A 13,615-nucleotide genomic window follows, 5' to 3' on the forward strand; every position below is an offset into this window, starting at 1 on the left:
AGGCTTATAGGTATCACAGAGAAAGTCTTAAATGTTTATTAACTGCTGCACTGGGATTAGTCTGGTCCCTGATCACCTCATACTTATTCCCATGTAATCTAGAAATGTTTCCAAATTCTTACTGTGTCAACATACTGTGGCAAACATGTTTATATATAAATCCGAAATATATTGACTGGGTTCAGATCTTGCATTGAGTTAACCCATGACAGTTTCTAGTAGCATTAGTAGTGTGGTGGTGTCTTTACATACTTAACGTGGAAGTGCAAAATTTATTTTAGTCAAACGCAAATATCTTTGTAAGTGGTCCTCTTTGTAAGTGGTCCATATTATAAATTATATCCATGTAAATGCAGATTGAAGGGGAAAATGATCTTGAAGAGGGATTTATTTCTTTACAAGCTTGGTTTGTCAGACTGCTGGTTGTCTCCCACATCTACTCTCCCCCTTTCCATGGTTTTAGCTAGGTACAGGTTGCTTGGCTTGAGAGCACATTTCCTAAACTCTTTTGTCTGTAAGTGTGGCCTTGTGACTAAGTTTCCCCCAGGGAACATGAACGGAGACATGCCAACTTCTTCCTCACTTACTTAAAGGGAAATTGCTTGCGCCTTGGACGAGTAGCAATTTTGACAACACAGGTTAAGGAGAATGGTAAAGGACAAAACAGAGGTACCTGCATCAATGAATCACTTCTGGGGCAAATTTGTCCCTCCAGGCTAGCCATTTTATTTTGGAGTCTCTTTATTACAGCAGCTTAGCCTTTGCCCTAATATGCCAGGTACTATCTGACCTCTATTAATGAAATATGGAGAATACTAAAAGACTTAAAATTTGCAAGCTTTGTGAATAAAAGTATTTAGAAATACTTAACGGCTTCATCAACAGATTTTCTTTGTTTTTTTTTTTTGCTATTTTTGATGCACTTGGTGCCTTGGCCTATGTTACAATGGAATAAATATGCATGTTCCTTCTATTGTTTCTTGGTCTAGGATAAGGTTTGTGTGTGCGTGCTGAAGGAAAGCACAGCATTTTTCGAAAGGTACCAAGCCAGGAGTCCAGGGCAGGTGATACTTAAAACACCCAAACTAGGAATTCCCTGGTGGTCCAGTGGTCGGACTTCCCAGGTTGCGCAGTTGGTAAAGAACCTGCTGCCAGTGCAGGAGATGCAAGTTTGATCCCTGGGTCTGGAAGATCCCCTGGAGAAGGGAATGGCTACCCACTCCAGTGTTCTTGCTTGGAGAATTCCATGGACAGAGGAGCCTGGTAGGCTACGGTCCACAGGGTCACAAAGAGTCAGAAAGTCAGAGAGTCAGAGCTGTGACCACACATACTCACTCCAGTGGTTAGGACTCTGCTGATGGCATGGGTACAATTTCAATCCCTGTTGGGGAGCTAAGATCCTATAAGCTGTGGGGTGCAGCAAAACACACACACACACACACACACAAACAAAAAACCCACCCGAACTCCCCTAATAAAGGTTTTCTGTAGCACTGTAAACAGTGTCTTTTTGTTGGCACTGGATTTATTTTTGGATGAGGATCTTTCTACCCTTTCCATTATCCCTCCTGAATAAGTAGGAGGAAAGCTAAAGTGGGGTTGTATGGACGGAGGGTATCACTGCTCAAAGTTAACACCAGGCTCCAATCTCCTCACTGGTCAAGATAACAGGGGCTGCTGCTGCTGCTGCTAAGTCGCTTCAGTCATGTCCCACTCTGTGCGACCCCATAGACGGCAGCCCACCAGGCTCCCCCGTCCCTGGGATTCTCCAGGCAAGAACACTGGAGTGGGTTGCCATTTCCTTCTCCAGTGCATGAAAGTGAAAAGTGAAAGTGAAGTCGCTCAGTCATGTCTTAGCACTCTGAGCATACCAGAGATCAGTAAGACCAGAAGTAACTACCATGACTGGTCTCTGCCCTTAATGGAATTTTAAGAGGAAATTTTAAAATTATAAAAAATGGAAGTAGTAGTAACCACTAGTAATGGTGATTACTAGTCCACCATGGACTGACTGGAGTTCTCAGTTTCTTGCTCAGAGACTTCTCTTCTAATGGATTCATTCTACAGAAGAAATAGGAACACCTTCAGCAGAACACCAGTGAACACTCTTTCATGTCTGCAGATAATCAGAATTTGAAGGAACCCCAGTAAGCGCCACTACACAGTGGCTTTCAGATGTCCTAAAGTGGTTCTGTTTCTCGAAGTGATGGAATAATAGGAACCAGACAACTGGATAGAATATATGGAACAACAGTTTTCATACACTGGACAACAGGCAGCATGGGACTGGTCCTGAGATAAGGGTAAGAAAGAAAGCAAGCCAGACAAGCTGCCCCAGCATGCTGCCTGAAGATATTTCCTTTTGGATCCTCCAAGCCTACAGTGCCGGGAGGGAGAACCCAATACAGTGAGGTGGTCTCTTAGAATGGAGGAATCATGTCAGAGCTCAGGGATGCCACAGGCTAGAATTTGTAAGTCCAGAGTATCAGAAGAAGTGGAGAAAAATAATGACTGGAGTACTTCCAATTTTGAAGAAAAGTGTAAACCCACAGATTCAAGAGGCTCAATGAACCCCAAGTAGAATACATACAAAGAAAAACACACCAAGGCACATCACAACCAAGTGCTAAAAACCAGTGATAAAGAGAAAAGTGTAAAAGCAGTCAGAGATGAGGGATAAATCACAGAGGAATGAAAACAGACTACCTGACAGAAATTAAATGTCCTAACGGCAAGCAGGAAGGTGCATGCAGGGTTCTGTAAGCAGCTCTGAGCCAGCCAGGCTGTATTTGCTAGACTTATAAAGGATTACTGCAGACAGTCCTCCCCAAGTCTCTATCACTTGTTGCTCTGTTCTCTTCAATCTCACAGGTTCCCTGTTGGAACTTTGGTTCACTTGTGCCTCTTCTGTGTCCTACGTAAATGATTCTGGTTTTATCCTGTGCTACTAGTTTATCTTACATAATATATCTAACACTAACACATTAGCTTCTCTGATGAATACCCACTATTTATGGACAGACCTATGTGTGCAAGTACTTGCTGGACAGTAAATAGATTAATTGCCATAGTAACTGTGAAAGACAGACCTTTAATTAATAGGAGACAACAGAGGATGAGATGGTTGGATGGCATCAACTCAATGGACATGAGTTTGAGCAACCTCTGGGAGTTGGTGATGGACAGGGAAGCCTGACCGTGGGGGTCACAAAGAGTCGGACACGACTGAGCAACTGAACTGAACTGATTGAGTACTAAAGGGCTTACTGCATGCCAGATTTTGTCCTAAGCATTACCATGTCTTATATCATTTAAACAGTATAACTTTTATGAAGCTGGTTGTATTATCATCACTATTTTAGATGTGAGGACACTGAGGCAGAGGGAAGTGAAGTAACTTTCCAAAGACACACAGCTCATAAATGGTGAAGCTTGGGACTAAACCTAACCCAGGCAACCCATGTGTGTTGGGATGTGTGTGTTATTCTTCCAGGGATGCAGCTGTCTTTTTGGTAGCAAGTGAGAGATGCAATATGTCAAGATCACTAAGGCTAAGCTGGGCAATCATGGCTAAGCCAGGACAGTGGTGCTAGTGGTGAAGAATTCGCCTGCCAATGCAGGAGACATAGAGATGCGGGGTCGATCCCTGGGTCGGGAATATTTCCTGTAGTACGAAGTGGCAACCACTACACTATTCTTGCCTGGAGAATCCCCATGGACAGAAGAGCCTGGCAGGCTACAGTCCATGGGGCTGCAGAGTCGGACATGACTGAAGTGACTGAGCATGCACAGGAACAGAACCCATACCTGACTCTGGCCCATTCTCCTTTCACCATGACACACTGTCCCTGATGTTCTTCAGCATGTAATATGAACCTACTTCAACCCCAATGGTCCCTTTAAGCTTTTGTGTACTGAGTGATAATATTCTAGTGTTCTCTTTATATTTGGTTTTAAAGAAATAGAAGAATTCTTTAATTTAAAGAATTAAAGCCTAAATTCTTTCTCAACTAGAAATTATCTTTTCTCTGCATAACAACACAAATAGCTAGCATATATTGAGAGCTTTCTATGTGCCAGGTACTGTGTTAAACAACTTTACATCAATGATCTAACCCTCACAAAAAGCCTGTGAGTTAGGTAACTTATTTATCATCCCCATTTTACAGGTGAGGAAACTGAGGCTTACAGGGAGGTTATTAACACTGTCAAGTCAATAGTGGCCCCTGGGCAGTCTAATGAGACAGCCCATGCTTCTGAGCATTTATTATTCTGGGTCCTTTTGGTTGTAACTGTGTCTTTTGCTGCTCCTCCTAAATAATACAGTGAAGGCTTAGTGAGTATAGTCTTTGATATTTGGCAAAACTAATACAATTATGTAAAGTTTAAAAATAAAATAAAATTAAAAAAAAAGAAAAAAAAAGAATGATGCATTGTAAAAAAATAAAATAAAATAATAATAGCTAGGGCTTAGTGAGTATAATCATGCCATTTATATTTTAAAACAACTCCATGAAGTAGGCATATGATCGCATTTTTCAAGAGTTAAGTTAAATTGAAGTTAAATGGTTTACTCCGAAAGTGATTGGTTAGGATGTGAACTTGTCTCTTTAATTCAGAAATACATTTTTCTCTACCATACATATATCACTGTCCTTATAAATTTTATTCTTCTACCTGTTCTCTACTACTAGACTCTGCTTGCTCCAATCTACCTTCAAAATCATGGCCAGTTACTTTTCTAAAATGCCAATCTGCCAGTTCTCTGTTGAAGAATGACCAGTGGATCCCCAGTGTATACAAGAAGGTTAAACATTCTGTTATGGCAACAGAGGCCCTTTATAACCTGTCTTCAAGACACTTCCCAGCCTCATGTCTCACAACTCCATTTCACATGCCCCACCTCCTCAGAAAAACCTGTTCACTGGCAATTCTTTACATAGGTTATATTAATCATGAGCCAGCAAGGTAAAATGATTAAGTACAATGAACGGGCTTTAGACTCAACAGAGACATGGGTGTGAGTCCTGGTTTTACCACTTACTAGCTTTAAGGCTTTCTTTGGGTAAATTACCTTAACCTCTTTTTATCTTTTTTTCCCTCTTTTAAAAAACTAATAATGGTATTTTTTTGAGCATTGAAAAAGGTAAGACCTGAATGAAATATATATATATGGTGCTCAGCACATAACTAATAAATGCTCAGTAAGTACCACCTATAATTATTATATATTCACTATTATATAGTTATATATTATAATTATCATGCCTGTAAGTTATTTCTATTTGTTCCTACCACCAGGAATATTTGTCTTCCACATACTCCCTGGTAACTGCTCACTTATTTTATTCTCCCAATACTCTACCAGTTCTCTACTAATACATTCTAAAAACACATCTAAGGAAATCAACAAATAAACTTACAAAATGCAAACTGTATTTTATACATACTCAGGATAAGGAAACATACTCAGGATATGGAAAACTAAGCTACACTAAGAGCTGTAATTTTTCTCATGGAACTACTGATACTTTGCTTTCTAGACTCAATCTGATACAAACTTTGTTCGTCTTCCACTCATGAGCATTTAAAATAAAAAGTCATTCTACTCTTTAGTAAGATTCTCTTTGGTCTACATACCTGTTTGGAAGATGACGACTACCGAAGGTGGTTCTTCCTCCAGGACCCACAAATAACCTCAGTCCTTCTTCTGCAAGACACATTGACAATATTTGTTATACATATGATTATTAGATTACTGTCAGATAATATTCATATTACAATAAATTAACATTTTACATTTCAGTTTTGTTAAAGAAATAAAAACTTAAAACAAGAGCTACACACATGTTTTAAAACAGGCAGTTTAAAAGAAATCCTAATAGTTACTTCTCATTAACTTTCTGTAAGCTATTTTTCTTAGGGCTGAGTAAAGAAGACAGCTGTTCCTACAAATTTCCTCAAGTGGGGTTTAATTATTTCTCTTCACAACCAGTTACATCATGAAACTAAGTCCATTGTTAGCTGCTCTCTAGTCACACCAGCATGAATAATTATACTTTTCAAATTGGTAGCGTGTAAATTTTCAGCTTCAGTGAAAATGCTACGGAAGGAATGAGGGACTACCACCCAACATCCCAAACTGCAGCAGTGACCTGAGGTACTTATGCCCCATTATGACAAAGCAGATGAAGGTATCTATTATAAAGCAGATATTGATGCATAGTTAAAAAGCACAATAAGAGCTTTCTTAAAAATTGATATTTTTAAAATTAATTCTTTCCCAAATTTAATACCATTAGCAAATAAATTATGAAGTTGTTGTTTAGTCACAAAGTTGTGTCTGACTCTTTGCGGCCCTCCATGGACTGTAGCCTGCCACGCTCCTCTGTCCACAGGATTTCCCAGGCAAGAACACTGGAGTGGGTTGCCGTTTTCCCCTCCAGAGGATCTTCCTGACCCAAGGAATGAACTCATGTCTTCTACTTGACAGGTGGATTCTTTATCACTGAGCCACCCAGGAAGCCCAAGGTATACAGTTATCTTCAGATTTTTAATGGGTGTGAAGTTTATTTTACAGATATGCAACACTCAGTATCATGATGTACGGACTATTCACTACTGACCACATGGATTATTCAAACCTGGATCACATATATCTATATATGTGTGCTAAGTCGCCTCAGTCATGTCTAACTCTTTGCGACCCTATGGGCCATAGGCCTGCCAGGCTCCTCTGTCCATGGGATTTTTCCAGGCAAGAATACTGGAGTGGACTGCCATGCCCCTCTCCAGGGGATCTTCCCAACCAACCCAGGAATCGAACCCACATCTCTTACATCTCCTGCACTGGCAAGCAGGTTCTTTACCACTAGCGCCACATGAGAAGTCCATATTTACATATACTTAATGGCTATCTACACACCTTCTGCACTGGAATCTAGGCTGAAGTCTTGACTCTGTAATATTTTCTCCACAATATCATCTGCATCCACTCTGGTATCATCAACTCGCTTCAGCTGAGATTCTACAGAATCTTGCTTCACTGGGCATCTTTGAAAATAATTTAAAAAAAATTCCTCCCTTTAGTATGTCATTAAAATCAAAGTGTTTTTTTTTTTTTCCCCCCCATTTAAAGTGAGTCCAATATGATACCTGTTGAGTATTTCTAAAGCTGTATCTTCTTTATCTGCTACATCAAGACTTGGTTCAGCTGTCTTTTGCTCAACTTCATCACATGGCTCTAGAATACTTTCAATTCCTGTTGATGTACTTCCCACTGAGGTATTTCTTCTGTGGCAGAGCTCAGAGAGACTAGATGACCGGGAGTGGCAGGAGCTATACCCTGTCAGAGAAAATCACTCTGGTTGTTAACACTAGTATCAAATACACTGCAACCAAACTGCCCTCCCTGCACCGCTCTTAGCCTCTACCTGACACTTTCGATTGCTGGCTTGCATAGCTTGATGTTCTAGAATGTCCACAGGCACCAAGTTCGTCTGGAACTGAGGCACTCTTTGCTGAGAGATCTGCAATACGTCATAACATGATGTTACTCTTATTGTCAACAAGTCAATGGTCTATATGTATTCTAATCTATGGATTTTGTTGTTGTTTAGTCGCTAAGTCATGTCCAACTCTTTTGTGACCCTATGGGCTGTAGCCTGCCAGGCTCCTCTGTCCAGAGGATTCTCCAGGCAAGAATACTGGAGTGGGATTACCATTTCTTTCTCCACTGGATCTTCCCGACGCAGGGATCAAACCTGGGTCTCCTGCATTGCAGGTGGATTCTTTGCCACTGAGCCTCCAGGGAAGCCCAATTTAGAGATTTCAGAAGCTGCTAAATTCATTATCGAGTGAAATTCCTTTAAATCAGTACAATGTAAATAACTGTAAGAAATACTGTACAAAGAATTTAAATACCTCAGTTTACCAAAGTGCTATGCTACCTTTCATAAGATTTAATAGCATTCTATCTTAAATAAAACCATTTCAGTTTTTATATTTAGTATTTCTCTGATAAAAAGGAGTCAAATGACTCCTGGTGGTCCAGTGGCTGAGACTCCATGCTCCCAATGCAGGGGGCCCAGGTTTGATCCTTGGTCAGGGAACTAGATCCCACATGCCACAACTAAGATCTGGCACAGCCAAATAAAGAATAAATATTTTTTTAAAAGGGAGTCAGATGGATTCTTCTGAATTCTCACAGAATTGCCAGGATTTTGTGTGGTGTTTGAGGAAATCTTGCTTCCCGAATCTATCACGACAGGAGGCTAAAGAGTACTTTGTGACTTTTGCATTAGAGATGTCAGTGCTAGGCTATAATTTGTACAAATGTCTATGGTTTAAAACAACACAGCATGTGATATACCACTGAGAATAAGGTTCTGCAGAAATTGATTATAGTATTCAGTTTCAAAGTAAATGTACAAAAAAAGCAGTGTCAAACCCACTTCTGCTATTTCCCTAATAATGTGCATATTCCAGATGCCAACTGTGTATTTTCAGAACTAGGCTTCTTCTACAGAATGCAGAACTGTGGCCATTTTCATTAGGGTGAAATATTTGAAAACTAGAACTGTTTTTCACTTACAGGCAAAATAAAACCCAAATGAGTAACATAACAATTATAACAGCTCTATAAATGATATTGAACACAGATGGGCCAACAAATGCTGCCAAGTAAGTAAGCTACTGGAGTGGCCTGGACCTTCTGCAAAGGGTTTTTCATTTCTAGACAGACTGTAAGGTACAGATGCAAACCAGCATCCCTAGTCCTGCTTGACAGTGGTCCTAAGCCCCAGTACAGCAAATTCTGAATGAAGAGTTGGTTCATATCAAGAATTATACACTTTACTCCTAGGGCTAGCTCAGATCTTAATTCATCCATTTACTGGTTTTCTAAATATGTTCATTCAATAAATATTTATTAAGCTCTTAGCAGGTCAATGCCCAATACTGTACAAGATATAAGGGTACAAAATAAATAAAATATATGCTTCATGTGCCAAGTACCAAAATACAAGCACCAAAAAGAACCTATCAAGAGCTCCAAAGGACAAACACATCGAACACTATGTGGTAACGGGGGAAAGAGCTCTGTTGGAGATTAACCCCAGGTTTTTAACAATATATAGGAATTTCTTGGCTAGATTAGGTGGGAAAAAGCATGCCTTGTCTGTAAAAAGGCAAATAGTTCCGTAAAGCTGGCATATACCCAACTATGACTGAAGGAAAGAGAGATGAGCAGATACCTGATAATGAAGGACTTATCTCTATGAGTTTAAGGAAGGAAATAATCCAATGGCTTCAAGCAAGGGTGTAACTTGACTAGATTGACATTTTGGGAAGATCACCTTGGCAGCAGGATGGATAGAAGGTGAAGGAGTAAAGATTTTCATAATAATTCAGCTGAGACATGCTGAGCAGGCACAAATGACAGTGCTTCATCACTAACTAGATGTGTGTGCCAGGATAACTGCAACACAAACACAGGCGGAAGAGTTATGAAGGTGTGCCGGGCACGTGGAATTTAAGACACCTGAGGACACCCGTCCACTGGTCACAGATTTCTACTGTGTCCCTGGCCATTACGCTGTTGACCCAAAGATAAATTAAGACCTGATCATGAGGAGCTTAGAGGCTTGCTGAGAAAAAAGTTAAACAGATGGGGTTCAGTCTAATGTGACACGAAGTGGATGTTTCCAAAAAGCATTTGGAAACATGTGCCTGGAGTCAGGATGAAGTTTTGGAGGCAACACAGATTTGTAAATCAAACACACTCACTCATATTTACATGATAGTTAAATTGAAGGTACAGTGACATTGCCCAGGGCGGGGTGAATGGAGAGAACCAAATCCCGGTGAGCATCAATATTTTAAGAGGAAGGAGGAAGAAGATAGAGAAGCCTCTGAGAAGTTAGAGAAGAGAAGAGGGAGCCAAAGGAAGAGAAAGTTTCCAGAAAGAATAAATGGCCAATTTATTCAAATGAGAACAGAAAAAATGCCCACAAGATTTGACAGTCATATTCTTGGAGATATCATCAAGAGAGGGCAGAATACAGAAGTCAGAATCCTATGTGTTTAGGAATAATTGGGCAGTATATTATTCCTAGAAATTTGGCTATGAAAAGTGTGAGAGAAAGATGGTGGGCATGGAGGGAGGAGGAGAGTATGAGCCCAAGGAGGAACAGGCGATAGAGAATGATATAGGGCTGATGACTGTTTGGTTTCCAACATGAGAAAGAATTCCAAATGTTTAAATACTGAAGAGAAGGAGCTAACAGGAGAGTTAAAAGTCACAAAGAATTCACTGATCTCCAATCAGGCAATATCATAATCCTCATTACGTATAAGAAACCTTATCTTTGCAATCTAAGGAGTGCTGAAAACATTAATTGTATCACTACACCTTTCTTCTTCTTTCAAATAATAACCCTGGTCACATGGCATGGGATAAAAAAGGAAGCTCACGAGTGCTTTTTCTCCAGCCAACTTGACATTCCCCTTACCTGCTTTATACTGGAGGGGGCAGCCTCTGACTATGAGTTTGTCTGGAGAAGTGATCCCAGCAGCAGCATCACCTGGGAACTTAGCCATGCAGTTTTCAGGCTCCAATCTGGATTTACTTAATCAGAAACTCTGGCTGCAGTGTCAGCAATCTATGGTTTAACAAGCCCACTAGGTGATTCTGATGTGCACTAATATTTGGGAACCACTGACAGGGCACGTGATTCGTGGAAGAGAAGCATGACCTGAAAGGTGACTGGCAGAAGCCATGGGAATGTGCACACCCCTGTAGTGTCCTATTGGATCTGTGGGCAGCAGAGGCATACAGTGGTGGGGCCGGGAGCATCACTGCAACATTGAGCTTTTAATTCATCAAAGCATGACATACCCTTTGGACAAAATGAAGCACTGGCTTAAAGAAAAATTGCATGATTAAAACTCTGCTAATACTTATTGGCTCATTTCAAGTCATATATACTCACAGAATTACAAATCTGGGAGGGGCTTTGGGAATCTTTTAGGGTAGTACCATTACTCACAAACTAGAAAATGAGTTAAGTGACACATCCATACCTGCTATCCCAAGATGAATTTTGAGAGTCTCTCCACCTTTTCTGTCTTCTTCCAGAGATTCAGATTCACCAGCAATTGGTATACACATTGATGTAGAAGGAGGCCTGCAAACAAACATTCCCAAGGATCAGAACTTGACGGATGGTGAATGTGAAAGTTTGAAATGTTGTTAAGGGATGGATTACGTAGTCAGTGCACAGCCTCAGTAAGGGTGCCTGGTAATGTCGCCTCTTTGAGGATGAAAGTGACAAAAATTAACAAAATAATGTACGCGCATTCCTCAAAACTTGATTAAAATTCATGAGGGAAAAAAGTTTTTTACATGACAAAAGAAGTAAGACCAGAAAGGACACTGCCTCCACAGAGAAAAGAGAGGAGGTGTATTCCCAGGAGTGTGGTGCAGGGACTCCAACTGTCAGCTTGATTCTCAGGCCAGGCAGGGATGTGTCTGTGCCCTGGAGGTGGCGGCACAAGCCCCTCTGTAGCTGAGGCTGCAGGGGATACCTCACGCCTCCGACGCTAAGATCTCTTGTTGGCTCCATCTACTTAAATTATCTATGGTTTTATCTTCCATCTGCTTCTGTGTACACAGGCCACCTGCTTGAGGGAGAGTCAATAAAGAGCCTAGTTGTTTACAATTGATTTTGGGGGCTGGATTCTTCGGGAGTAGGCGATGAATATAGTTTCATTCGTTCACTCAAGGCTCCTGTCTCCATATAGAAGCTGTGAAGCAGGGAGGGGCGAGACTGACTTCTAGGCACAATTTTTTTTTTTTTGGTAAAGAAAACATTCTTAATCTTTTGAGGTTGATATCTAGAGGAAAATCACATCTCTCTAGAGACTATCCCTTGGTGACCTGAAATACAATAGGAAGGTGGGTGAAGGGAGATCATGAAGCTGACCCATTAAGTGGCAACTTAAATACCTTACTGTGTCACAGGAATTCTCATGCTATTTAGGTCCTTGGGTATACAGACATTTAAGATTTGCATTCAGTTCACTTCAGTTGCTCAGTCACGTCCAACTCTCTGTGACCCCATGGATTGTAGCACGCCGGGCTTCCCTATCCATCACCAGCTCCAGAGATTGCTCAAACTCATGTCCATTGAGTCGGTGATGCCATCCAACCATCTCATGCTCTGTTATCCCCTTCTCCTCCTGCCTTCAATCTTTCCCAGCATCAGGGTCTTTTCAAATGAGCCAGTACTTCACATCAGGTGGCCAAAGTATTGGAGCTTCAGCTTCAGCATCAGTCTTTCCAATGAATATTCAGGACTGATTTCCTTTAGGATAGACTGGTTGGGATCTCTTTGCAGTCCAAGGGACTCTCAGGAGTCTTCTCCAACACCACAGTTCAAAAGCATCAATTCTTCAATGCTCAGCCTTCTTTCTGGTCCAACTCTCACATCCATACATGAATACTGGAAAAACCCATAGCTTTGACTAGATGGACCTTTGTTGGCAAAGTAATGTCTCTGCTTTTTAATATGCTGTCTAGGTTGATCATAGCTTTTCTTCCAAGGAACAAGTGTCCTTTAATTTCATGGCTGCAGTCACCATCTGCAGTGATTTTGGAGCCCAAAAAATAAAGTCTCTCACTGTTTTGTTTCCCCATCTATTTGCTATGAAGTGATGGTACCAGATGCCATGATCTTAAGTTTTCTGAATGTTGAGTTTTAAGCCAACTTTTTCACTCTCCTCTTTCACTTTTATCAAGAAGCTCTTTAGTTCGTCTTCGCTTTCTGCCATAAGGGTTGTGTCATCTGCGTATCTGAGGTTATTGATATTTTTCCCAGTAATCTTGATTCCAGCTTGTGATTCATCCAGCCGGGCATTTTGCATGATGTACTCTGCATAGAAGTTAAATAAGCAGGGTGACAATACATAGCCTTGATGTACTCCTTTCCCGATTTGGAAATAGTCTGTTGTTCCGTGTTCAGTTCTAAGTGTTGCTTCTTGACCTGCATACAGATTTCTCAGGAGGCAGGTAAGGTGGTCTGGTATTCCCATCTCTTTAAGAATTTTCCAGTTTGTTGTGATCCACAGAGTCAAAGGATTTGTCGTAGTCAATAAAGCAGAAGTAGATGTTTTTCTGGAACTCTCTTGCTTTTTTGATGATTCAACGGTTGTTGGTAATTTGATCTCTGGTTCCTCTGCCTTTTCTAAATCCAGCTTGAACATCTGGAATTTCATGGTTCACATACTGTTGAAGCCTGGCTTGGAGAATTTTGAGCATTATTTTGCTAGCATGTGAGATGAGTGCAATTGTGTGGTAGTTTGAACATTCTTTGGCATTCCCTTCTTTAGGATTGGAATGAAAACTGACCTTTTCCAGTCCTGTGGCCACTGCTGAGTTTTCCAAATTTGCTGACATACTGAGTGCAGCACTTTAACAGCATGATCTTTCAGGATTTGAAATAGCTCAACTGGAATTCCCTCACCTCCACTAGCTTTGTTCATAGTGATGCTTCCTGAGGCCCAATTGACTTGCATCTCAGGATGTCTGGCTGTAGTCCATTGATCACGTCATTGT

General features: G+C 40.8%; 1 protein-coding gene across 1 annotated transcript in view; it reads right to left on the reverse strand.

Moving 5' to 3' along the window:
- The window catches only part of EEIG2 (EEIG family member 2), an 82,619-nt gene that overhangs the window by 4,150 nt on the left and 64,854 nt on the right, over positions 1-13,615 (reverse strand). The window contains exons 6-10 of the mRNA XM_002686161.6: positions 11,083-11,186; positions 7,434-7,529; positions 7,156-7,345; positions 6,926-7,053; positions 5,641-5,710 (exon numbers count right to left, since the gene is read on the reverse strand). Coding sequence (XP_002686207.1) covers positions 5,641-5,710; positions 6,926-7,053; positions 7,156-7,345; positions 7,434-7,529; positions 11,083-11,186 — 588 coding nt within the window. The remainder of the gene's footprint in view (positions 1-5,640; positions 5,711-6,925; positions 7,054-7,155; positions 7,346-7,433; positions 7,530-11,082; positions 11,187-13,615) is intronic.

This window comes from Bos taurus, chromosome 3, assembly GCF_002263795.3.
Source record: "Bos taurus isolate L1 Dominette 01449 registration number 42190680 breed Hereford chromosome 3, ARS-UCD2.0, whole genome shotgun sequence".
Classification (NCBI taxonomy): Eukaryota; Metazoa; Chordata; class Mammalia; order Artiodactyla; family Bovidae; genus Bos; species Bos taurus.